Source organism: Panthera leo, chromosome A1, assembly GCF_018350215.1.
Source record: "Panthera leo isolate Ple1 chromosome A1, P.leo_Ple1_pat1.1, whole genome shotgun sequence".
NCBI classification, from domain to species: domain Eukaryota; kingdom Metazoa; phylum Chordata; class Mammalia; order Carnivora; family Felidae; genus Panthera; species Panthera leo.
The window spans coordinates 198,446,835-198,473,920 of NC_056679.1; the positions used below are offsets into that span (position 1 = coordinate 198,446,835).

General features: G+C 43.5%; 1 protein-coding gene across 4 annotated transcripts in view; it reads left to right on the forward strand.

Moving 5' to 3' along the window:
• The window catches only part of ARL15 (ADP ribosylation factor like GTPase 15), a 403,888-nt gene that overhangs the window by 12,945 nt on the left and 363,857 nt on the right, over positions 1-27,086 (forward strand). For 3 of the 4 annotated variants that reach the window (XR_006205681.1, XM_042949992.1, XM_042949983.1), the window contains exon 2: positions 4,911-4,988. The exons of the other annotated variant lie outside the window; for it this stretch is intronic. Coding sequence is in view for 2 of the 3 variants with exons in the window: in XM_042949992.1 (XP_042805926.1) it covers positions 4,911-4,988 (78 nt within the window). In the remaining variant the exon portion in view is untranslated. The remainder of the gene's footprint in view (positions 1-4,910; positions 4,989-27,086) is intronic. 4 annotated transcript variants of the gene reach the window in all.

A 27,086-nucleotide genomic window follows, 5' to 3' on the forward strand; every position in this document is an offset into this window, starting at 1 on the left:
GTGCCCAGAGATCATGGAAATAAGGACTGAAGAGTGGCCGCTGGATTTGCATCAGGGTTGACCTGGGCCAGGGCACTCAGGCCTAGCGGAAGGTCAGAAGAGGACACTGCTGCAGTTAAGTCTGTCAAGGAATGGTACCGTGAAAGGGCAGACACCAGAGCCAGAACTGGAGGAGTGGCTTTCCTCTTTACATGGGACCCAACTTGAGATGGCTAAATGCTGGTGAAGTAAAAGAGAAGGTCACTTTGCTGATGGTGACTGAAATATGGTGGGGTAGGGGTTTGAGCTGAGTGGGGTTGAAACTTCTGTGAGGTATGAGGCGGAGTGATGACCAGGGATCCCAAAGTGTTGGTTGCTGCAGACTGTTGACGTCAAAAGCCATGACTGAATGACCCAAATATGTAGGGTGGTGGAATTTTTTTTCTTCCATTCTCTATAGCTGTTTGGGTGTAGGTTTCAAGAGGTAGGCCCTTAGATTAAGGTTTAGGATTTTTCCAGCATGAGTCAATGGGTGGATAACGGGATAGAGGAATTTAGGACCATGGCAAGACAATGGTTGACGCCATAGACCATGAGCTGAGTTACTGAAAGGAGGGCAAACAGGAAGTAAAGGATGTGCAAGGAACTGGTATCTTGAGGCTGAATAATGTGTCATTGGGAGTTCAATGTGGTCCGACAAAAGGGCCTATGAACTTAAGATCACAGAGGTAGAGCTGTTCCCGGAGGGGAAGCTCTCGTGTGGCTGTGGTTGGTCAGCAGCAGAAAAGATGGAAGGGTTGGGGAAGAAGAAAGAGCCGTGGTGTTGGATGGAGCATGCTCACGGATGGCCAGGTCATCAGGAACGTGGCGGGGCTCCGAGTGAGAGGCTGATCAAGATTCCGAAGTGCTCAGTGAATGAGGTGAAGGTCCCTCAATGTCCTTGACAAGGAGTAGTAGAGCTAGATGCTAGAACTCCTCACCCTGAGTCTTGAGGAGTAGGACTGGTCTGGAGATCCTCGAGGATCTCCCAGGAATCGAGTTGGGCCGCATAGTGGACGGGACATTTCACAAAGCTCTTGCAGGTGGAGGGGAGTTTCATGGTTTAGTGCTGCTGATTCTACCATTTTAACTGCTGGGTAAGATGCCTGACTCCAGCACCTTCACTGGATCTTTGGCAAGTTCCTTCTCAGTGCTTCGCTTTATTCCATTTGCAAAGTGGAGGATAGTAAGAATAACTCCTTGGGTTTGGTGAGGATCAACCGAAATAACGTACTCTAGAACAGTGCCAGACACCCCTCCTCTGTGGCTTCCTCTTACTCCCCATCCTAGCAGAAAATACCTGCCAATATCAACAGGTGGTTTTTTTTTTTAATTGAAGTATAATTGGCATATAACCTTATGTTCGTAACAGGTGTACAGCACAATGATATTCGTATAAGCTGCAAAATGAAACCACAATAAGTCTAGTTAATATTCTTCACCATATAGTTACATTTTTTTCTTGCGATAACATCTTAGATCTACAATCTTTCAAATATGCAATACAGTGTCCTCACCTAAAGTCACCATGCTGTACATTCATCCCTAGGACTTTTTTTTTTTTTTTTTAATGTTTATTGTTCAGAGAGAATGAGAGAGATACAGATACACAAAATCTGAAACAGGCTCCAGGCTCTGAGCTGTCAGCACAGAGTACGATGTGGGGCTCAAACTCGTGAACCATGAGATCATGACCTGAGCCAAAGTCGGACACTTAACCGACTGAGCCACCCAGGCACCCTAGAACTTTTTATAACAAAGTTTTTATCTTTTGACTCCTTTGACCCATTTTGCCACCTTCCAAACCCTGCCTCTGGCAACCACCATTCTCTTCTATGTATCCATGAGCTTGTTTTTGCCTTTTTTGCATCCGCATAAGTGAACTCATGCCATAGTTACCTTTCTCTGACTTATTTCATTAAGTGCATGCCAACCGTGAAGGTGATGCTTTCTAAGAGCCCTGTGAGGTAGATACTTACATCCGCTTTGTTTTTCAGATGTTAAAACTGAGACCTGGAAAGGTTAATCAACTTAAGGAAATGTACCACGGGAGAAGGCTCTCTGGAAACACTGGGGTGGAGGGACTGGCATGAGCCTGGCTTGTTGGAGAGAAGGCACGGAGCAGTGTGGGGTGAGGGTAACTATAGTGTGAAAGATGATGGAATCAGATAGGCGCTTTCCTCCCCGAAACTAGCTCTGGCAGTTCTCTGGTTAGGGAGTTCGGGGAAGGTGAAATCCAAGCTAGTTGTGCTATGGAGGGGCTCCTAGTTTAGATGAAGAAACCCATAGCTCATTTACTTGATTCTTAAGACTCTCTGCCTGCTCTTCTCTAAGAGGTGTTGAGCTTCCAAGGGAGGAGACTGGACTCTTGAGAGACTCGGTTGTTGTATCTGTCACACAAGCCACATCTCCTTGGAGGACTCCCAGGGTTGGGGTCCCTGCCGGCACCGGACTCCCAGGGCGGAGAACTGGTGGTTTGAGCATGGAGTTCAGAAGTTGTTGAAGATGGCCCAAGCTGGGGCCTTTGAACTGGACTGAAAGCTAGTCTCAGGCGGCTTGCGGGGCCGGGAGTTTTTCTTAAGGCAGCCCGAGAGGTTAGTGTGCATGTGCTGTGTCTGGGACTGCTGCTTAGTAATCTGGATGTTTTGTTAATAAAGCTGATATGGCCTGTGTGATCCTGACTTGTACCTATTTAAAACGGTCAGAACTACTTGCAGAAATAGGTTTTGGTTGGAGAATGGCCCTTTTCTCTCCTGTCTCCTTTCAGTCTTTCCTTCTTCCAGCACTTCACTATGAAAACTGAACTGAGTCTCCTTCCAGGGCTGCTCTTGGCGCCGCCTTAGACAGTTCCACATAGTGGGCACTGCAGAAGTGCCTGGCCAAGGGAGCAGGCGTGGCTAGGATCCGGCTCCTGCTCAGCCGGCTGAGGTACCCATTGTGCACTGGCACAGAGGTGCTAGTGGGCTGGCTGTGGCCCCGCCTCAGGCCTCCGTTCCCGTATGTGTCACAGGGCAAAGCACGGTGTGGCACGGTGCAGGGCCGGGTTGTGGGCCTGCTTGTATTTCCAGAGCCTGGCACAGGTCCACCAGACAGCTGCAAAGTCTGTGGTTGGGCCGAGAGGCTGCGCGGAGGATGCTTAAGGGCACGGACCTTGGAGCCACACTGCCTGCATTCACGTTATGGTTGCCACTTACCTGCTGTGCAGTCTCTGTGCCTCAGGTTCTTCATCTACAGAATGGGCACAATCGCAGTACCTACATCAGAGTTGAGTTAGAATATAGGAAGCACTGAAAAGAGAGCCTAGTCTCTCTAGCACTGTTAAAGTGCTGTCAAAGAACTGCTCTGCAGTTATTGGGCTGGGACTTTGTATACGAAGCAAGGACTTTGCGTGGTCCACCGCTGAAAAACTTCTAGTCTGGTTCCGTTCGTTTTTCTCCAATGCCAGCTTTTCAAAACTCTTCTTGCCTCTGCAGAATGAACGTAGTACAGAGTAACTGGGTTAAAGAGATTACAGCCACTTGGTACTTCTGTAAGTGGCAGCTATTTCTGATTTGCAGAGGTGAAAGGTCCTGGCGTGACCCACGGTGGCCCGCACCTCTCTGCAGCTCTGCTCGGAGCTGCTACTGGAGCTTGTCTAAGGGAGACCACTCCCTTTCAACTTAGCAGGCATATTTTCTGAGGTCCTTCTCTACAATTCTGGTTTGATTCCAACAAAAGGGGAGAATTCCAAACAGTTTGACTTTCTGCTTGGCAACACTGTTCCCCCTAGCTTGTGCTTGCTTGGCCATCTCTTCTATCCCTCCCTTGCTTAGAAATGTTTCCGGAGAGGACAGAGGACTGGGCTGATTTTTTTGGATGCTGTTGCTGTTTTGTTTCATCTTGAATTTTTTCTTCCTTTTCCTTTCCTTCTCCTTTCCTTCTCCTTTCCTTCTCCTTTCCTTCTCCTTTCCTTCTCCTTTCCTTCTCCTTTCCTTCTCCTTTCCTTCTCCTTTCCTTCTCCTTTCCTTCTCCTTTCCTTCTCCTTTCCTTCTCCTTTCCTTCTCCTTTCCTTCTCCTTTCCTTCTCCTTTCCTTCTCCTTTCCTTCTCCTTTCCTTCTCCTTTCCTTCTCCTTTCCTTCTCCTTTCCTTCTCCTTTCCTTCTCCTCCCCCTTTTCTTTTGCTGCTGGTTCTTTTTTCAAGTCCCTGTGCCGAGTGTAGAAAACCTCTTAGGATTGTTGAATTTCTGTTCTGTTTTGTATAAAAACATTGTACATCTACATAGTTCATCAATAGAATTTCTTAGTGTAACAAATTTCCCTGTGATTTGTTGGGTTTTCAAGATGTGTGTTTTAAAGACTGGGTCATTTAGATTGGATTGTTTAATCATTCTTGGGTTTCCTTTGCATTTCCTGAGTTTTTCAGGGCTCCTACTGACCTGACCATGGCCTGTGGGCAGGATCACTTCTTGAGCCTGAGGTGGAACTTTTCTCTATTTCTGTGGACTCAGGCTGACATTTTTCTGTAGCCTCAATGTGTAGGCAATAGATTCTTGTGCTAGTGATATTTTAGTTTTCCCCAAATACATCTTGATTTGGGGAGAACGCCTAACTCTTTTGGTTATCTTTGGAAGCACTCAGGTGAATATTTTCCAGTCCTTCGTGCTTATAGTTTTATCATGATTATGTGAGGTTAATATTCTTCTTAAATTGTTGCAAAAAAAAAAAAAACCTGACTTGGAATCAAAAGAAAAATTTTACTATGTCAAGAATAGATCTTCAGTTGCTAATTTTAAAACTCTTCAAATCAGATTCTTTGTTCCATAGGAGGACACAAGTGTAATGAAACAAGTTGCTAAAAAAGTCAAAATTAGAGTTGTGTAGGAAGTGATGCATATTTTAATTCTTTATTCAAAGATCTTGAAAGCAACAAAAATGGATGATTATGAAGAAATGATGGAGATGAAGCATCAAGATCTCACAGGCTCATTGATGGTTTGATTCTCTCTGTTTTATGCTACTTTTCTTGGTTTCAAATTTTTACTTCTAGTTAGTTAACAGACAGTATAATAGTGGTTTCAGGAGTAGAATTTAGTGATGCATCACTTACATGTAACACTCTGTGCTCATCTTGTCTGTTTTAAAGCAATTCTCTTCCATTTCCTGAATCCAGAGTGCTGAGTTTTTCTCAATTGCTTAATAAAGGTTATTTATCCCAATTGCTTTTTATATTGCGGTGAGTGATATTAAAACAGCAGCAACAAATGAATATTCTAAGGGTGGGTGTGGGTAGCTTTTTCCTAGGTATTCAAAATTAACATGGTCTTTTACAAAACAACATTTTATTCAGTGTCCATTTGCTTGAAATGGAGCAGTGACTTCACATCCTGGTTTTGAATGCAGGTGCACAGCCCTGTATTCAGATACTGAGCTACAATAAGAAAAGGTTCTGTTATGTTTTAAAATATTCCATGAAGGGAACACCTGGGGGGCTCAGTCAGTTGAATGTCCCACTTTGGCTTGGGTCATGATCCTGTGGTTAGTGAGTTTGAGCCCCGCATCCGGCTTGCTTGCCTCTGTCAGAAGACTGCTTTAGATCCTCTGCCCACCCACACCTCCCCCCCCCCCCCCCCCCCCCCCGGCTCCCTGCCGGGCCTCAAAAATGAACATTTAAAAAAGATTCCTTCAAGGATACATGTCCCATTAGTTTTGGGAGAAGAAAAACCCTATGCTTCTTTCCTACCAACCTCTCCCCTCCTATCTAACATTCCTCACTCAAAGGCTTATTGAGACTTAATGTTTGGTAGGTATTTGGGCATCATAGGTACCACAGGGATAACTGTATCTATTGAACTATAGCCTATAACATCAGCTATACTACAGTTCTTCGCTTGTGGGGAAAGCTCTGGTTGGTGGGGTAGAACAGCGTGGACAACCTTTTTCTGGTAGGGGCCAGCTAGTAAATATTTTAGGCTTTGCAGGCTATACAGTCTGTGTCTTCACTATTCAACTCTGCTATGGTAGCACTAAAACAGCCAGAGATAATACATAAATAGTTGGATGTGGCTGTGATCCAATAAAGTTTTATTTATTTATCTACTTATTTTTAATATGAAATTTATTGTCAAATTGGTTTCCATACAACACCCAGTGCTCATCCCAGCAGGTGCCCTCCTCAGTGCCCATCACCCACTAAACTTTTATTTTTTTTTAAATTTTTTTTTTTTTTCAACGTTTTTTATTTATTTTTGGGACAGAGAGAGACAGAGCATGAACGGGGGAGGGGCAGAGAGAGAGGGAGACACAGAATCTGAAACAGGCTCCAGGCTCCGAGCCATCAGCCCAGAGCCTGACGCGGGGCTCGAACTCACAGACCGCGAGATCGTGACCTGGCTGAAGTCGGACGCTTAACCGACTGCGCCACCCAGGCGCCCCAAACTTTTATTTTTAAAAACAGTCAGTGGGCCAGATTCAGCCCATAGATAATAGTTTGCCTGTGTCTGGGCTGGTAGAATAAGATTTATTTACCTCCTTGAAGAGAGGTAGTATTTCATGATAGTTTTTCATTGGCATCAGAATTTTGGTTTTTGTACTTGCGGGATACCTTTAGATGGAGACCATATGATCAGTGGCTTCCTTTACTTGAAGGATGTAAACTGTTTCCTGTGCATCTTCAGAGGCAGACTATAATAGGGTCAGAGTTTATAGGAAGTCCGGTATTGGTTCAGGGTGAGGAACTTTCTTGAAAGGTTTACTCTTGCCATGAATAGGAAAAGCCAAAGCTGAAGCTGCTTCGTACCTGTTCAGGACATTATAGAAGGGGTTCTTGCTTTGAGTGAGAAAGTAGACTCAAGATTTTTCACCTTTTCCCCTACTTACCGGTTGGTCCTAATGTGAGACCATCTCTTTGCTTTACCATGAATTATTTAAAAATCATTGTGGTGTTGGGGAGGATTTCAGAGGTTTCTTTTCACTTAAATGATGGAATTCTTTCTTTCCAGTTTTATGCAGAACTCAGATATATAAAAGAAATGATGTTTCATTATATGTGATTTTTACAAACATCCTTGTTTATATTTAGAGTAGATCAGTGAGGACAATGAAGCTGTTTTTGATAAACACAAAACTGAATTTAAATTTAGATGATTTTAACTTAGATCCATTTAGATAGATGAGAACTGAAGGGTCATCTTCCAAGTTCATTTGGTATTGCATTTATTTTTTGTGATATTAAGGGAAAATAGGATTTTAATGGAGTCCTATTTATAGATATTAAAGTAATTTCATCTTAAATCTTCAGCGAGAAGGAAGAATATAGGTTTTGTTCTGAGACTTGACCCACCCCTCCAAAACCCCATTACTCTGGCAGCACGGGGGTGGGTGATGGGGTGTGAACTGTAAAAGTACATGTACAGTACATTTGAGTATGTTTTTCTTCGTTTCAGTCTCTAATAAAAATTCAGTTCTCTTCACAAAATACTTCTTAAATATCCAGCTGCCTCTTTGGAACCTTGTTGGGGGTATAGTTTGAAAACCACTGGTTTACAATCAGACCGAGGTGGACATCTAAGTTCTGTCCCTTAGCAGCCATGAGCTTGTAACTAATTCTGTGTTTCATCTGATGGGCCTAGAAATATTCCCGTTGCTCTAGTTGTGAAGACTGAGATGATGGTGCAAAACACCCAGAACATAGTAGTGTCTTAATGTCCTTTGCAGTCATGGTTTTAAATTGTGTGGCTCCATATGATTTCAGTAGTAGGTTTTCATTTGCCTTTATTAGAAATTATTAACTGTCTTAAAGGAACCCTTGCCTAGGAACTCTGCCCTCAGAAATGACCGTTACTGCCCTGAAAGGAGTAGCTTGCAGGGGTCTGTAGCCCACCCTATTTGTGGTGGTGATTCTGTCTTCTGGCCTAAGAGCGAACAGTGGAGTTAGAGGGAGATCAGCCCTCCCAGGGGCAGAAGATAGGGGTCTAAGAGGCTTGCTTATCCACACACTCAGAAACCAGGGGAGGGAGTATGCAAACTTGTCTTGTGAGATTTTTGTTTTTGTTTTTAACACGTCAGTTGCCCTGTAAGGATGTGTAAGGATGTGAACAGTAAGGAGAGAAGGCTTGGGCCACCAGCAGCCAGACTTGAGGGGACAATGAAGCTGGAGCAGGGTTAATACCTACAAGACAGAAAAAGTGTCCTTGTGTGTGTGTGTGTGGGGGGGGGGGGGGTGGCAAATAGGTTGAGTGCCTGGGGACCAAAAGTAGGTAGCTTCTGGCCACCTGAGCTGGGCACAGGAAGTAGCCCTGAGACTTCACAGAAAATCCCAGGTGATTCCCCAAGCACCTTAATTGGGATCATTGTTTTTCAGCAAATGTAAGAAAGTGGTATGTCCGTAGAAGTCATGAATTTGGGGGTATCCGATGCTGGAGAGTGGCCCAAAGAAACCGGTCTTGAAGCCAGATCCCAGAGGGAAGCTGGACAGGATCCTGTGGGGCCAGGAGGTTATACTAGGGAGTTGAGTTTCATTTAAGATTACTCTTAAAACCAATAAGTGGTTTTAAGCCAGAAGCATAGAACCTGATTTGCATGTTGAAATCTTGTGTTGGCTGCAGCATGGGGACTGGATTATAGAGGCAAGAGGGGTCTGGGGGACCTGTTAGGGACACTGTCCAGCTGCAGATGTGGACCACTTGGCCTGGGCTTTGGTGAGTTTGAGGATATGTCTTGTCTTTGCCAAGCACCTGATGCTTGTTAACTTGATCCAATAAGGTTAGTAGATTTAGTATTCCTTTCTCATGTCTGAGGGCCAGTTATTAAAGTTGAGAGCATGCGAGTTTTCTAAGGTCTGTCTAAACTCAAAGCTCACAGCTCACTTTCTTCCCTTCCCACAATCAGAAAAACAAAGTCTAGGTGGTCTAATTCATAAACTAATAAGCATTTTGACTCCTTGAGTGGTTGGACCACATTCTTCTGTTTCTGGGCAGTACAGTCATGTTTATAAGTTACTATGAGGCATTGACTGGGTAAAAGGGCTTGACCACTTGCGTATTTTGACAGCTTGACATATACATTTGACAAGATAAGCATCATGTTCAAGGTAGAGGCTTAAAATAAGTTCAAAGACCGAATCTCTGGCAGCAGCAGGACAGTGCTGAAAGATGATACTCGGTTATGCCCAAAAAAGAAGGGGAAAGTAGGAATGGAGGATAAATCCACGTATTTGAAATGTATTTTTCCTTATGACTTTAACGTTCCCAAGTGTCTAGTTGTGCAACTCATTGTCGCCTGTCATTACAAAATACCATAACATGTTAATACTGAATACCAAAATGCGATAATCGACGACTAAAATTTAACCTAATGTACACCAAAACGTCTTCTGTTTTCGCATAGATGGAAATTGCCTGGTGGAACAACAGTATGGGGGCTGGCCGAAATGAATGGTGTTTTTGTTTTTTGCCTCTGGTGCCGGGTCTGTGGGGGCCGTGCTGGGAGCTAAGCCCTCTGGCCTTGGAACGTTTCTTCCTTTGGAAAATCTTGAGTTGGTGTCCTGGGTGACCACGTTGGCAATAAGAATTCCGAGTCCTGGAATGTGAAGACAAGCAGGAAGAGACACCAGGAGACTGAAACCAGGCCTGGATCCAGGGTGTCCTTAGAAGCTGATGGCCAAGTGCATCTCCTGGGGCTTCCATGTCTGGGGCCCCATAGCACAGATGCATAGAGGAACTTGTGTGTCTGGAGCACGGTAGACCCTCCATTTAAAAATCAAACACAGGGGCGCCTGGGTGGCTCAGTCGGTTGAGTGGGTTTGGCTCGGGTCATGATGTCACGGTTTGTGGGTTTGAGCACTGCATCGGGCTCTGTGCTGACAGCTCAGAGCCTGGAGCCTGCTTTGGATTCTCTGTCTCCCTCTCTCTCTCTGCTCCTCCCTTGCTCACTCTGTCTGTCTGTCTGTCTGTCTCTCTCTCTCTCTCTCTCTCTCTCTCAAAAATAAACATTAAAAAATCAAGCAAACACAGATTTGGGGCTTACAAAGTTTCCTTTTATAACTCCTTTTATCCTCCTGGTATCCTCTGAAGTAAGAGCAGTTAAGTAACTTGTCCAGGGTCCCACAAAGAGTAAGCTGTATGGCTGGGATTTAATCGCAAGAAGCCTATCCCCAAATCTGTACTCCTAATGGCTCCCTGAACTGCTGCTTAATAAGCCTCTGTGGACTATTGAGTGTCTGATGCTGTGACTTTTCATGGTAGGGTATTGTCTGTCTACACCAGGGATTTTCAAAGCAAAGTTGTTGAAAGCTTTTGTCATCCCTTATTTCGCCCAGAATATTGTTAGAACTACCACATCTGCTCTCAAAGATAGTGATGCCCCGAAGTCCACTCTCCCTTGCACATTCTACTCTTCCCTTCATAACACTTCCCCTCTAGCTTGATATCTTTGCTTTTGGAGGCACGGCCACTGGAGTGTAGATCCCACGAGAGCGCGTGTTCTGTGGACTGCTTTAGCCTCCAGCACAGAGGACACTGCTGAGCACAGCGTTGGTGCTCTGTACAAATATGTATTTATGCAAGGAGTATTAATGCCACATACCGTGCCTTCAACTTGGTCTTCTAAAAACCTGAGCTTCTCTAAAAGATCATTATTACTGTGCTGTAGCAGTGAAACATCCCGGGGGGATCAGTAGCCTGGGGAGTTGAAATATTAAGGCTCAGCTCTTCCAGTTGCCATTGTATATGGACAATACCTTTGAATAAAATTAATAAGAAGGACTTCTTACCACCTTAAAAAAAATACGCTGCAGTTCTCCCCAGAATCCTATATGTTCTTAGAAATCTATTCCCACTCCTTACAAATCAGAATTTGGCAGGTTTCTGCCATGGACAAGGGACTGGTGCCCATGTTGGGTTTCCAGTGGCCATGTACCTTTTCCCTGGGTATTGAGAGTAGAGATCTTGTGCTGGGAAAAGCCTTTATGTCTAGGTAGGCTAGAGGGTCATGGAGATCTGTCACAAGTGTTATCTGTGGTCGGTAAGTGGTACTGCATTCAGCTTTTTAGAATTGGGTCTGATAGCATACTTAAACCATAAAATACTTGTGAACCTGCTTTTCTCAGTTTGACTTCATTTGCATTCATATGTTCTTTCTTTTTTTAATCTTTTTTTTTTTAATGTTTATTTTTGAGAGATGGAGACAGAGCTCGAGTGGGGGAGGGGCAGAGAGAGAGGGAGACACAGATCCAAAATAGGCTCCAGGCTGTGAGCTGTCAGCACAGAGCCTGATACGGGGCTGGAACTCATGAACCGTGAGATCATGACCTGAGCTGAAGTCGGACGCTTAACTGATTGAGCCATCTAGGCGCCCCTGCATTCATTTGTTCTTAACGATTAAGAGTGTTGGGCTCTCAAGTCCAAAAGGTTTGGGTTCAAATCCTACTTCTGTCACCTATGAACTGCTGTTGCCCTGTCTACATCGAGGAAAATACTAGTGTAAAGTGGAATGCATCACACTTCCATTTAACTGTCATGAAGGACTACTCTTTCTTGTTGCGAATACAGTCTCAACAACTTACCAGTTAAGATTGGAGTTGTTTCAAAAGTAGGGGCTTCAACAGGTGGATGTTTCTTTTTTCTCCGGCAAGTCCACAAGTCATTAGGGCCCTACTATGCTGCTGCTCACTGTGTATGGACTTTAAGTTCCTAGTTCATGGTGCTGCCAGAGCTCCTGCGATCACTTCTGCATTCCAGGCTGCAGGATGGAGAAAGTGTGGAAGAGTGTACCTCCTTCTGGAGCCTTAAGACTTTCTGATTGTATCTCATTGACCAGAACTTGGTCACATTGCCATACGGAGCTGCAAAAGAAGCTGGAGAATAGAATTTTTTTTTTTTCACTCCGAAACCAACTTCTCTGTAGCTATCTTCAAATATTCTTCACATACCTGTATCTCTCCAGGTCTACTGCTTGAGATTACTAACAGGGTTGTTCTCTGCTTTGTATATCTCTTATTTGTATAGTTTCTTTGTATTTATACTTTTGGCTTCCTCATAAATTTAGGTCTCGTTGGTTCTTCATGGTCATGAAGTTACTTAATGGCTCTGCTTTTTGGATTCTCTCAGCTTCACTTCCCTCTGCTAACTGCTTCATCTTGGTATTTTTTCACTCAGGTTTTGGAGAGCACGAATGATTGGTCTAGTCTAGTTCTCCCTGCTGGGCCATACCATGGTTGTTGGCCAGCTTAAGAATGGACAGCTGTCAAGTTTAATCGGCTGGGGGGTGCCTGGGTGGCTCGGTCGGTTAAGCGTCCGACTTCAGCTCAGGTCTTGATCTCCCGGTCTGTGAGTTCGAGCCCCGCGTCGGGCTCTGTGCTGACCGCTCAGAGCCTGGAGCCTGTTTCAGATTCTGTGTCTCCCTCTCTCTCTGCCCCTCCCCTGTTCACGCTCTGTCTCTCTCTGTCTCAAAAATAAATAAACGTTAAAAAAAAAAAAAGTTTAATCGGCTGGGATAACCTTGGTTTTGAGCCTTTTCATCTGTAGGGGTGTAGAGGCAGAGCAGGCTTTATAATGCGACAGACTGCTTTACCCTTGACAAATGGAACTTCTTCTGGCAGGGAGTTAGAGATAAATCCTAAAAGGAGGATGTTTTTGCATATTATGAATTTTTGGTAGTATGTAGACAGTCAAGAAGTATCAATAACAGATTGGAGAGTGATTATTTGGAAATAGGATGTTTAAAGCATATACCTCAAATGATTGCCCATCCTGTGATATTTCATGATTTTGCTCATGTCACTTTCATCTGGAATGGTCTCCTGTGCCTCCCTTTCACCGAGCTAATTTGGAATCTTCTATAACTCTGTTAAGGAGGTTTCCCCCTCTAGAGAGTCTTTAAGGGGTTCAGTGATCCTACTGTGTCTCCTCCCTAAAACCCTTCGTAAATACCTCTTATGATGATGAACACACTTATATTGCCATTGTCCGTCTCAGGTCTGTTAAATTACTCTCTCCTGCATTAGAAGACCATTGATGCCAGTGTTTGGTCTCATTAATCTTTGTGGATCTAATATTTACCTAGCAATGCCGGTCACATTATTGATGCTGAGCAAGTGTTTGTGTTCCTGCTCATTTTTTGTTTTTTGGATTGAATTTCTCCCCATGGCCTCCTAAAAAGTGAAGGAATAAACTCTCCAAGTAAGTGGTATTAATTTTTAATTTGGTAAATTAGAAGGGCATCTGTTCCCTCTTTTCTTTTTTTTTTTTTTTTTTCCAACGTTTCCAACGTTTTTTATTTATTTTTGGGACAGAGAGAGACAGAGCATGAACGGGGGAGGGGCAGAGAGAGAGGGAGACACAGAATCGGAAACAGGCTCCAGGCTCCGAGCCATCAGCCCAGAGCCTGACGCGGGGCTCGAACTCACGGAGCGCGAGATCGTGACCTGGCTGAAGTCAGGACGCTCAACCGACTGCGCCACCCAGGCGCCCCTGTTCCCTCTTTTCATACTCGTTAGAATTTTCAGAATTGTTCTTACCTTCACCGTTGAGCCAAAATTTGCTTTTATGTGGTTGTTACCTGTGACTTTTAGTGCTATTTACAGAAGTTTGGCTAAAACGTTGTGGTGATGAAATCTATAAACTTTGATAGGACGATTTTCTGCTTGGGCTAGATGATTTCTGCTAGATGACTATGTCCACCTGGGGTTATTTCTGCTATAGCTTTTCAAATCTTTGTGACTGAATTTCACAGAAAAATCATGCGTGATTATTTTTAGTGGGTGAGGGCCATGATTCCTTTTCGTTTATTAAAATGAAAAAAAAATGTTTTATTTATCTTTGAGAGAGGGTGAGTGGGGGAGGGGCAGAGAGAGAGGGAGACACAGAATCTGAAGCAGGTTCCAGACTCTGAGCTGTTAGCACAGAGCCTAATGAGGGGCTGGAACCCATTAACAGTGAGATCAAGACCTTGAGCCAGAGTCAGACGCTTAAGTGACTGAGGCCCACAGATGCGCCCCCCTCCCCACTTTTTAAAAATATTTTTTTTGAGAGAGAGAGAGAGAGAGTGTGTGTGTGTGTGGGGGCAGGCATGCACGCGTGCAAGCAGGGTGGGGTGGGGCAGAGAGAGGGAGACAGAGGATCCGAAGCAGAATCTGCCCTTGACAACAGCAAGCCCACTGTGGGGCTCAAACTCTCAAACCGTGAGATCATGACCTGGGCCAAAGGATGATGGTGGCGCTTTTATACCTGAAAACCTTGTAGAAATGTGGAGAGGTCAATTTTGCTAGCTTTGCTTTAGAGGCAAATGCTTCTTGCCAGGCATTATCACCCTCTCTTTCCCTAGACTGAAGAAGTTATAAAATAGATGCTGAGGAACAAAATCCTCCACGTTTTGTAAGCAAAACTTCATTTTATTTTGTAAATACACCTTTATGCCTTTCTAAAAGATAGTCCCCATTTGCTGAAAGCAACCTTCAGCGCGTACTAAGGGAGTTGTTAAAAAAAATTCACTGTTAATGTTTTCAGTGACCACACTCCCAGAAGGAAATGGGGAGTTCTGAAGTAAGTGCGTTCCCAGGGGATTGTCTCTGTCAGTCTGGAGGAGTCTGTCAGACTGAAGCATACGGACTGACCTGGCCTTTGCTGAGGCAAGATTGCGCCCACTCAGCACCTTGGCGCTCCCATGCATCTTGGAATGCACTAGAACGGGTCTTCTCTGTCCACGTCTCCCCGAATCTTGCGTCTTTGCCTCCAGCGCATTTGTTTTGGGAGGCTGTCAAGAGAACCTGCTGATCTTCGCTTTCTTTGGCAAGAGATGAGCCAGGTGTGGGCCTCATCTGAAGGGGTATTAACTGCTCTCCTTCCTCCTTTCTTGCTGTCCCAGTTCCAGTATATTACTCCTAGTACTCTGTGGCATTGGCTTGGCTAGATTAACCTTCCTTATTCTGCTCACACACAGAATTACGGAGGAGAAAATAAGGCAACACGACCATCATCTTTCATCAGGATGAAGGATTACGTAACACAGCAAACTTAAAATAGCTTTTAGTAAAAGAGAAATAGTGTGTTTTTACACCCTTTGGAACTGGAATTTGTTAGACCTTGAAATCCTTTTCGGACCGTTGCAGTAAATAACTTCCTTTCTGCCGTCTTGTTGAAGATTTTTTTTTTCTTCTTTATTTTCATGCTCACCTTTGAAATATCTTAGGGAAAACAACAGTAAACTGTAAGTAATCCTATTTCAAATTGAGTGTTCTTTTTCTTCTGGATTACCCATGTTTTTCTATAGACCTATCTTAACAGATTTGAACCAATCTGTGACTTGGGTTTTGACAGCATCTCTTTTGCACTTTCGTCTGATGAGACAGCAAAGAGGAGAAGGTTATGGTTCGTGAAATAACATTCTTTAGTTCTTAGGCAAGTCTGCCTGTAGATTTATGAATGCTGATTTGGAGGCTACTGGGTCAGAGTTGATCTAGGGTAGAGCTTCAGTCTTTAATTGGAAATAATTATTTCTGTTTTCACTCCTAACTATGTATGATGTCCCATGGGTTTACCATTAAAATAAAATGAGTTCTTACAAATAGAGTATCTGTACAGGGAGAGAATATGAACAAATCATTTTACGTATATTCCTGGTTCTTGTACCATGGCCAAAGGAAGTTTGGTTATGCTTTTAAACCTTTGTTTTCTGACTTCCTGTAATTGGAGGAGAGACGCCATTCACAAGAAAAATACCGTAGAGTGCATCTAGATCGAGTGGGATGGTGGTCCTGCTCCTTGGTCCGAGGTAGGATGGTCCGTGATGAGGCAGTATGGGTAAGGGTTGGAGAGAATGAGATAATAAGGCTAGTCAGGAGAAAACACACGTTCAGGAGTTTCAGGGTAATAATTTTGGCCATCCCGATAACAGTAGTTGTATGTTTTGGGAATGTGAAGGAGTATAAATAAAGTAGATTTTAAGTAACAACAAATGTCTTCACTTTTCAAAGATAAAGCTTTTAAAGAGTTACTCAAATGACAAATGCTTGGACTCCTTTATGGCACTGGGGACATCTACTTCTTAAAAATATTGTTGTGTAGCAGTTAGGATTAGGAGGCTGAGAGATACACCACAGTCTTGAAGCAAGCTCGAGGTTGATTTCTATGTCCTGTACAGAGTCTAGAGGAGGGTGGTGTGGAAATCCACTGTCACCCCTGTCCCCAGGCTCACTCATCACATGCCTGTCATTCTCTGGGTGCCCTCATAATCTAAGGTAGTCGCCGGAGCTACAGTGAATCTCGTGTTTCTACAGGGTGGAAAAAGAGCTCAGAAAGGCAGAAGAGCCAGAAGCGTCCCTCTTAGAGTCTGTTCCCTTTTTGCATCCTTTACTCAAGCCTTGCTTTGGAGAACTTAGTTACGTAACTATCCCTAGCTCGAGGGACAGCTGGAAAATAGATTTTTTTTTTATTCCAAATGACATAAGATATTTACTTGTCACTTGGGGGAAAATAACCTTTCCAGCTTACTGAGAGGGTTGTTAAGTCCATTTGTACAAAGTACAAATTGGTGTAATTTACAAAGGTGGAAGGGAGGTGTGAATGTTGGACAAGGTAATGAACGTTCTGTGTCTTGGCTCCAAGGGGGGCCTGTAGGTGGCATTGCTCTGGGTTACTTTCAGTAACTCATTTCATTCAAAATAAATCCAGTAGTGTTGATAATGATGATGGTACCTTAATGAAAATTCCCTAAGACTAAATCATCAGTCATTTGTTTTGAACATAGCACCAGTGAATGGAACTTTCTGAAAGTTTAGATTGAGTTTAAGAACTTCACCCAACAAATCATCTTCTAAGTTTGCTTTTTCTATCGTTGTAATTTTTATTTGGATGTCCATGTGTATAGCCTTTGGCTTTTGATCTTTTCCTAATTTAATCATAGAGTTTAGTTTCTTCCAGATATCTGAAGACTTCTCTGAAGACTATTAGACTTACACAGAATCAGTCTGATAGGACTTCTTGGCCTTCAGAAGGAATACATCTTTAAAAGCATTTTTGCTGCCAAGGGAGTCGGGATCCTATATCTCTGCTTCCTTGACATAGCAGATACAGCTGTGGCTTAGATTGTGGCATTATAAATGTTTATGAAGAAGACCTTACTTGACAGTAAACCATAAAAATAATGTTGGACTGTATAGAGTTAGGGTTATTTTGACGATCCACTTAATGTGCAAAAACGATTTCCCCAGTTAAATTCATACTCATGTTTGGTACGCGTAGTTTTGTGAGTGGGCATGAGTTTTAGGAATCTGAATTTGATTTGGGAGAAGTCATGAATTCTGAAGAGTGCTCCACTGATACTCAGAGACTAAGGACCTCCATCTTCTCTAAATGCAGCCCCTTTGAAATGTTCCATATTTAACTATGAGGCTTTCCTTTCTACCAAGATTACTTTTTTCTAGAAGGATTGTAGACCTTTATGATCTGCTAAGAACTGAACTAAATAAGTGCTTATAAAACTACTAGCAGTCAAAGACTTAAATATTGGATATTTGTGCAGGATTTAAAAGAAAGGAAATTAAGCCATAACAACTAATCCCGTTTCTTAAATGGTACTGAGTTGAATTGTTACCACTACTGCAGGATCTGCTTTATAGTCCCATGATCATGCACTGTGCCACACTATTGCTCCGGTCTTAACTTGACCTGGCCTAGAAAAAGCAGGCAGAGGGAAAAAAAAATTGAGCCACTTGCTCGTAAAGCAGACGTCAGAACACAGCAGATATTCTCTACAGAGGGAAGCAAGTCAAGGGGGGCAGAAGTCAGTTCTGTGGGACAAACATTTAGTTGTAATTTCTTATTCTTAATCTCGTGGAGAATGTCTGAATGTATCCAGATCTCATTTGCCATGTGTAGAGTTGGCATTTACACGGTAAGCAGTGTATGTTTTTGCAGTTCCAAATGTCATGAAAATATAAATGAAGTGTTGGCAAGCACATGGAGCAATGGGAATGTTCTCCACTGCTGGTGGGAGTGTAGGTTTGTACAACCACTTTGGAAGGAAATCAAGTTGAGTGCCAGCATATTGAGCGATGCGGGCAAATCTACTCCCAGGTATATCTACCTCAGAGAAATTGTGTGATTATAAGATGACCTATGCGGGGAATGTCCGTAGGAGAAATAGTCACAAAAACACAATATTAGAAATGTCCGTCAGTAACAGACTAGATTAATTATGGAATTCTAATTTCCTAGTATGCTATACCGCAGCAAAAACCAATCCAAAAACATGTACGTGAACCACAGCTATACAATTCACAATACATTTTACAAACATGATTTGAATGCAAAAGCAAGTCACAGGAAAACACATGCAGTTTGATTTCATTTCTACAAGGTTCAGAAACTGCAAAGCTAAGCAACACATTCTTGTAGGATGCCCTATATTCGTAGATAAACTATTAAGAGAAGCAAAATCAGGGCACCTGGGTGGCTCAGTCGGTTGAGCCTCCGACTTCGGCCCACGTCGTGATCCCACATGCCTTTGAGCCCCACTTTGGGCTCGCTGCCGTCAGCGCAGGATCTGCTTCAGATCCTCTCTCCCCCACTTTCTGCACCTCCCCCGCTCGCGCATGCTCTCAATAGTAAATGTTTCAGAAAAATAAAAGCAAAATTGCAGATGTGGTTACATTTTAGGGCAGCGGTTCTCAGCGGTCAGTGATTTCTGCCCTCCAGGGGATCCATGGCAATGGCTGGAGACCTTTTTGGTGGCCACGATGGAGGGTGATGGTACTGGTGTCTAGTGGGTTGAGGCCAGGGGTTTCGCTAAACCTCCAACCGTACACTGGCTAAGCACATTATATGGCTCAACATGTTGATGGTGCTGAGGTTGAGAAACTCTGCTCTGGGAGAGTGGAGGGAAGGAGGAAAAGGCTTTAAAAGTTTCAGTGATACTCTACTTCATAACTTGAATGGCATGCACATAGTGTTTGCCTTATAGTTATTCTTTAAGGTACATACTTCCTTTACATGCTTTTTTTTTGTACGTTTTGCAGCACACACACAAAATTCTAACACAGTTTAATGTTTTCTTTTTTCACCTCAGTCTCTGTCAGTTGACTCAAATGCCCTGAGCCCATTTCTTAATTCAGAAATATGGGGTGGTATTGGGACACCTGGATGGCTCAGTCGGTTGGGTGGCTGACTTCGGTTCAGGTCATGATCTCACTGTTCATGAGTTCGAGCCCCATGTTGGGCCCTGTGCTGACAGCTCAGGGTCTGGAGCCTGCCTCGGATTCTGTGTCCCCCTTGCTCTTGGCCCCTCCCCTGCTCTCTGTCTCTCTGTCTCTCTGTCTCTCTCTCTCTCAAAAATAAACATTAAAAAAAAAAATTAAAAAAAAATGGGTGGTATCTGTATAGAAGACCATGAAAGGACGTAAGATTCAGTGATAAAATATCTTGACTTTTTCCTTTGAAGGCCTAAGGGGAGGGGTGTCTGAGACTATGGATGGGAGATATAATGGTGTTTACTTCTGAAGACCAAATTATTTCCTCAGAAAGGCCTTAAAAAGACTCGAAGTCTTTTTCCCACCTCGTAGAGAAAAATCCTTCACGTGTGTGCACAAAAAGTATAAGGAGATTGTTAAATGGCTAAAGCAAGAATTCTGAGTAAATGAAAGGACCACAGGTCGTATGGTTGAGGGCAGGGAGCCTAGCCCGTGTCTGTCCTCGTTTCTTCCATGGTACCTTGTACAGCACCTGGTGCAGGATGAATGCTCAGTAGCTGTATGTTCCATTTATTCCATTAAAGTGAGCAGTTCTCAGTTTTGCCTTAGTTTGGATTTAAGAAGAATCAGGTTTTTATTCGTTCTGTCACTTCTTGTTTTAGCTGCTTGTCTCCACTGAATATCTTTTTATGTATTTTATATATTCACTCAAGATGCTGGGTTTCGCATATAACCTTTAGTCTCAAAACAAAATTGGATGGTATTCGTCTGCAGTTAGATGAATAGGTTACTTGGGAGCTACACAGGCTTTGTTTTCTTTTTTGTTTTGTTTTGTTTTTTGATTTTTAAAGTTCCTCCGTGGGCATGATTTTTGTTTTTTGGTTGTTTGGTTTTTTTTTTGTTTTTGTTTTTGTTTTTGTTTTTGTTTTTTTGAGTCCTCTGAGAAGCAGATGCCAAATTGGGATTAGGCACGCAAGAGAAGAGTTAGGGAAGTGTCTGTGAAGGCTAAGGGGAAGGGAAGAGAAGAAAGAGAACCTTCAGAGCCTGCTGCCGGTTTGACTCCCTTGAATGGAGCGTGGGAAGAAGGAAAGAGGGTTGGCCGTGGTGGAGCTCGAGACGGCAGTGAGGTCCTGAGAAGGTCTTGCCGGGGTCCTTTGGAGGCCTCCCTGTGCAGAGCTGCCTGTTGGAGGAGCCCCAAGATGGGCAGGAAAAAGCCTGACTTTGGGCCTTCTGCGTGCTCGGGCCCCGGCTGTCAGCAGCCCAGCAGAAGCACAGCCTCCCGTGGTGGACCTTGTGGCAGCTGGAGGCTGTCAGTTCTCTGTGCTTCTCTAGATGGGAGGTCTGAGCGTGGCCGCTGCCCCAGGGAGTCAACGCAACAGGGTATTTACAACTGGAACCTGTGAGTACTGGCACGGTTGATGCCAGGAATTGTTTAGTTACTCTTGAGCACCTCACGTGTAGTCCGGGCCAGGGACCAAGCAGGTGTTCGGTCTCTGCTTATTTAATGAAGAAGCTGCAGCTGTGAACTAATTCTAAGGCGGATAAAAATTGTCCCTAAAAGGAGAACGCTGCAGGCTGGAATGCTCCCCCTTTCCCACTTCCCATGTTGAAGCTCTAACCCCCAACTTGATGGTATTTAGACACGGGGGCCTTTGGGGGCTGATCAGTAGGTTTCGATACAGTCATGAGGGTGGGGGCCTCACGACGGGATTAGCCCTTAGAAGAGACGTCAGAGTTTGTGCTCTACTCTGGGCCGCAAACACACATGGAGAAGGTGGCCTTCTGTGAGCCAGGGAAAGAGGGACCAGAACTGGATCACATTGGTACCGTGATCTCTTCTCGCTGCAGGAAGACATAAACTTTAAGGCACCCATCCTATGGTATTTTGTTATGGCAGGCCACCCAGACTAAAACACAGAGGGAGGAAAAAAAACCTGCGAATTGTAAATAATACAAACCTGAAATCTTGTTGGCACCTGTTGAAAATGAATGCTAAATTCTTAAATAGAAGAAATATAAGATCATGGGTGAGACATGGTGTTCGGTGACTTTTATTTCTACATGTTTTGAACTTTGCCAAATAGCAGCTGATTCAGCTCTTAAAAAACGAGAGAAAAGTTGTAGTTCCTACATGTTAGGAATCCATAATGTGAAACGAGCAAGACCGAAATGGAAGTTTTCAGCATGTCTGTCGTGTGTATATTCCAGGATATGAATGTGTTGTATACAAGCAAATGCATACTGAACCTTAAGCGTTAAAAACTTTAATAAAAAATCATTACTGAGACAACAGAGGATATTCTGTATGCCGTCCACTCTTCTCCCAACATTTGGAATAGATAGAGCATTCTCTAGGAGTTGAAATGCTTATTTAGAGTGCCCTAACTCAGAAGGCTGAAGAAAAATTTACATCTGGTCTTCTAGGCAGAAGATTTAAGCCACGGGTGGGGAAAACTTTCTCAATGGAGTTATAAAGGCTACCAGGTTGAAACAGTGAAGCAGAAAAGTCTTTAAAACCAAGCCTCTGCTTGGAGGAGATAGCTCTTCTGTCCTGTGCAGTGTAGCACAGGAGGCAACGTGTGTTCTCTTGAATGTGATATCCTGTTGTATTACAAAGGAGTAATTTAGTTTTTGAAACAAAAGGAGTCCTGTTACGTGGATCTTAACTATTTTGGGTATTAAACAACATTCATTGGGTTCTGGTCAGGAGGAAGGAGGGGAAGTAAATTCGGGCCAGGAGTTTACATTACAATTGTGGGTCTATGATTTCATGAAGTCCTGGCAGCGGAAGCAGGCCATACTTGAGAATGTGTTCTTGAAATGAGCCTTCTGCAGTCACCTGTAGATTAACCGTGGGCTAAAGGGTACGCTGGGGCATAGCTGAGGACTTGCCTTTGGAATGGGTAAGTGCTCTCACAGGAAACTCCGGCTCTGGAGACTTCAGAGCTGCGAACTCTAACCATCACAGCAGCTGGTGGTGGCCAGAAGCAGGACGCAGTGGTAATCTGACCATCTAGCCACCTTTGTATCAGACTGTGGACCCCGTTGATCAAAACTAAGTGAAGAGGCCTTGGGTAAATCAAGCCGGGTCAGTTAATCACTCCTCCTGGGTAAAGCGCACAACCCCACTAGACGATGGTTGCCTTTCTGTATCCAACACCTGCATGAACTCAAATTCTGTCTAGTGATGGAGATTTGACTGAAAGAACACCACTGAAATCACATGCATGGTTAGCGCTTTTGCATAGTAATAATTCTTCTGACTTTGCAGAATGCGTCAAATGCTATTTTACTAGCAAACTTTCGTCCTGTAGGACAATAACAGTTGGTAAAAATGGGATCCAGATTCATCCTGAGGTCGATTCATTCAGTAGTGAGTAGTGCTAATCCTCTGATCTAGCTATGACATTTGCTCATACCTGCTACCCTGCTCATATTTCAACTTCTGTGACTGTCCCCCCAGGAGGGGACGAGGAGAGCTACCTTTTGCCAGTACAGTAAAATGGGAAAACCATTGTATATTAATACTGTTAATACTGTGTGTTATTTAAACCGCTTATTTCAGTCTAGCTTTTCAGGTCTGAACAAATGCTACCTTAAACTTCGACGGAGTTCTTCTAATACCTAGTGGCAGATGTAAGGACCCTGCGCTTCTTTCTTCTTGCTACTGAAGCAAATCACTACAGATTTTGTGGCTTGAAAGAACATGAGTTTATTCTTGCTCTGGAGGTCAGAAGTCTGAAGTAGGTCTCACTGGACTAAAGTGAAGATGTTGGCAGGGGCTGTGTTCTTTCTGGAGGCTCTGGAAGAGTATCCAGTCCTTGGCTTTTTGGGCTACTGGGGGGCTGCCTATATTCCTTGGCTCGTGGCCCCCTTCTGGCAACGGCAGCACTCCAGCTGCTGCTTCAGTTGTTACGTCTATTTTTGCTGTCATGAATCCTTGGTTACAGCTGACCCTCCAGTCTCGCTCTTCGTGAGAATCCTTAGTGATGAAATTGGGTTTACCTGGGCGACCCAGGCTCACCTTCCCATCTCAAGATCCTTAACTTAATCTCCTCTGCAAAGGGCTCTTTGGCCATGTAAGGTAACATATGCATGGGTTTCGGATATTGGGATATAGACCCCTGTGGGGGGCGGGGATGGAAGCATCTGCCTACCACCGGCACCAAAGAGAAAAGTATAGAGCACTCAGTACAGCTGGTCATCATTCCTGGAGGGAAAGAAGATCAAGGTAGGCAAGTCCTGATGCTCAGTTTAAGATGTCATCATCATGTAGAGCACCAAGGTTAAATATGTGTGTCCGATAGACTGAAAGTCCTATAAATGGGCTCTTTAAATACTCTAGCAACAAATTCAAGAGCAGGTTTAATATGTGACCACGTGGAGAGGGCTGCTGTTGACCATACCTGTTTGTGCTGCTTGAAGATTCCAGCCTAAGTATTGGTTGTAAGCTGTGTGGGGTGTGGAGATGTGGGCAGTCATGATAAAGAAGAGAAAACGCTCCAAGACTCCTCAGCTGAAGAAACTCAGCATAATTGTAGACTTTAATGGAACAGAGGTGAATTAAGATACTGGTTTGGCTGTTTTTAATAAAGATCAACATAATAGTGGCTTAAACAGTAAGATTCTCGTGAATCCATTAGAGACACAGGCTCCTTCTAGCTTGTTCTTCCATTGTGCAGGTTATTCGGCTTGTGTGCCGGCTGAAGACCGCTCACCACTCCTGCATCTTTGTTAGTCTGTGAGAAAGAGGAAGTGGAGGACCAGCAGTTCCCTTTATGGGCATGACCTTGGGGTTGCACACATCACTTCCCCTCACCTCCTAAGTCCTGGGCCTTGAGTCGTAGGCCTACTTTACTACAAAGGAGGTTTGGAAATAGGGACTGTAGTAACAATGTAAGTAACTCTGAGGATTTTGCCCCTAAAGGGGAGGAGAGAATGGACAGTAGGGGAAATCTGCAGTCTTTTTTCATGAGGAAATGAGCTAAGGCAGGCTGTCTGATGGCTGACGCACAGACCACCGCAGTATACCTTCAGGAAAGTGTGTAGAACAGTCACTATTGCCTACAGCCATTGTCCACGTAGACATTAATTGTGTGCATAGTGGGATTTTGTGTTTACGAGAAGTCCAGCTTCTGGTTGGAGGGATAATTGAGACTTCATAGGCCAAGATTGAATCTAAAGATTTATAAATATCAATATATGTATTTTTGTCCAGACACATGCACGTACATGGTTAGTGTTGGTGCTGGCAATTTTATTTTGGAGGGTGTAAGTGGGGGGTTATATGCTTTATAACCCAGGAAGTGAGAGTTCAGGATTGCCTCCTTCAGTAAAGTAACATTTTGAGGTAAAGTAAGAATATCTGGCTAACATTGCTAACTTTCCAGGCAGGGGAGTTTAAAGTTTTACATTTAGTGGACCTATTGGGAGCTGCAAATATCCTCCTAAAAAGTCTGTTTATACAGAATGAGTTATACTATGGAATGTGTGAGATGGACAGGAATGCCTTTTTTTTTTTTTTTTTTTTTTTTTTTTAACAGCTTTTGCAATTGGAGCCTAGATAAGAGCAAGATTAAATCTGTTTGGTTTAGGTGTTCTATTTTGGGGAATGAAGAATGCATTTGTTTTCTCTCTCTCAAGAACGAGGCTGGTCTGCTGCCAACCTGGAAGAGTCGAGCACGCTCCATTGAAGTCCTTCCCATTGACTCTGACCCAGACTGAATCCACTCTTTCCACCCCTAAAACTGCCCATGGGCTGTGCTTCCTTCCTTGGTGACTGGCACAACAGGCCATCCAGCTGCCCCTCCAGGGACTAGGCTCAGTCCCCATCCCTGCCCTTCTTCCTCATGGTCTCCACCCCAAGATCCTGACCTCCCTTCTCTGCTGCCCTTACCCGGGTCTAGCACCACCATTTCTTGTCTGGAAAACCCTAACAGCCATCCACCGCCTAGCTGGTCTTGCCTTTCCAGTCTTGCCCCCTCTCAACCCATTTCTCCACTTTGCAACATGGCACAGTCTGCGAAATGCAGATACGCCTATGCTAAAAACTGCTCGGTAGTCTCCGTCGTTCCTTCTCTGCCGCCTCTTCGACCTCCAGCATTCTGTATCCTGGGCACAGTCCTCTACTCTCAGCTCCTGGTCTGTTCTTTTTAACTTCTGGCACTTTGTACATGCTGTTCTCTCATCCTGGAGTGACTAGCTGTCACCTCTTCTGGGAAGCCCTCCATGACCCTAAACACCTGGGTTGAATGCTTTTCCTAGGTGTTCCCTTTCTTTGCACTCGGGAGCCTTTCACCAGCCAAAGTGCTTGTATCACGCTGTCTTTGAATCGCAGGTTACTTTTTCTTGAGCTGTAAGTCAGTAAGGGTGTCCCTGTTTCTCTGTTGCCTGCTTCCCAGCATCTGATGGCTCTTTGCCACATCAGTATCACCATTGACCTTTACTGAGTGCTTACTAAGTGTGCCAAGGCCTTTATAGATTAACCCATTTAACTCCACAATCTTGTGAAGAAGGCACTCTTATCCTTTATAGGGTGGAGACTGGGTTATAGCATGGTTAAATGTCTTTTCCATTTGGTGAAGATAGGATTTGGAGCTAGAATTTAAGTTGATTTATGCTGAAGTCTAAACCCTTAGTCCTCACACTTTACTGCTTTCCAGATAGTAGATACTCGATATCAATTGGTAGAATTTAATCTAGGAAAGTTTGTCAACACTTTTTTTTCTTTTTTTATTCAATGACATTTTTTAAAAGACCAGGCTAGTTATTTTGCATGACGTCTTTTAGCTTAGATTTATGTTATTATTTCTTCATGGTCAGATTCATGTTAAGCATTTTTGGAAGGACTACTATGTATGTGACCTTGTGTCCTCAGGTCATCTCCTCGAGGTACTTGATGCCAATTTCCTATTTTTGATGACTGATGCTAAATTCATAATTAACCTAAATCTGAGACTGATATTTTCTAGCTTTACCCAAAATTCAGACTGTCTCCTACCTATTTAGAATCTATAGTATCCTTTATACACTTACTGCACAATCTATATCTTTATTATGAAACTTTTTTTTTTTTTTAATGTTTGAGAGCATGCAAGCAAGGGAGGGGCAGAGGGAGAGGGAGACAGAGAATCTGAAGCAGGCTCTGCCCTGTTGGCACAAAGCCCAATGTGGGGCTCGAACCCACAAACCGTGCGAGTATGACCTGAGCTGAAGTTGGATGCTCAACCGACTGAGCCATCTAGGCACCCCTGCACAATCTATATCTTTTGATGATAACTTTGTAGCATATTTTGAGGTCAGATAAGGGACTATCTAAGTTAAGCAGGGCTTACTGAAGTTTTGGAAAGTTTTTAGGTGTAGAATATTTTGATCTAGATGGAATCTTAGTATTTTTCCTCATTTGGATTTTAATAATACCTTATTATGGTGTTAATACACAATGCATTGTATCCCTAGTAGTTCTTTTGGTTCAGCTGTTGTGCGGTTGAAAGTAAAGAGTTCAGCTTTCATGTTTGTTCCATTTTGTCACAGATGGTCATTTTCAGCTGCCTTCATGGCTTGATGGTGTGAAATAGTGGCTGTAACTGCAAATGTATCATCGATAGTAGAGAAGAAATTCTAATTATATATTCTCTATTAACTAAATTTACATGTAAAATATATTTCTCATCTTGTGTAGATATCTTAATTTTTAAAAACAAAACAAAAAGGCAATAAAAATGGACTAGTTACACGAGGATCATTCTTTACAAAGGGCCTTTGTGAAATTTCTTTTGGTAATTATCAACTGTAGCTGTGTGGTTGGGTGGAGAGGTTCTTTTCTTGATAAGAAACATTTGGTCATTGAACTTGGGAACTGAAAATGTTTTTAATTTTCCAAATTAAATGACATAGTGGCCCCTAACAAA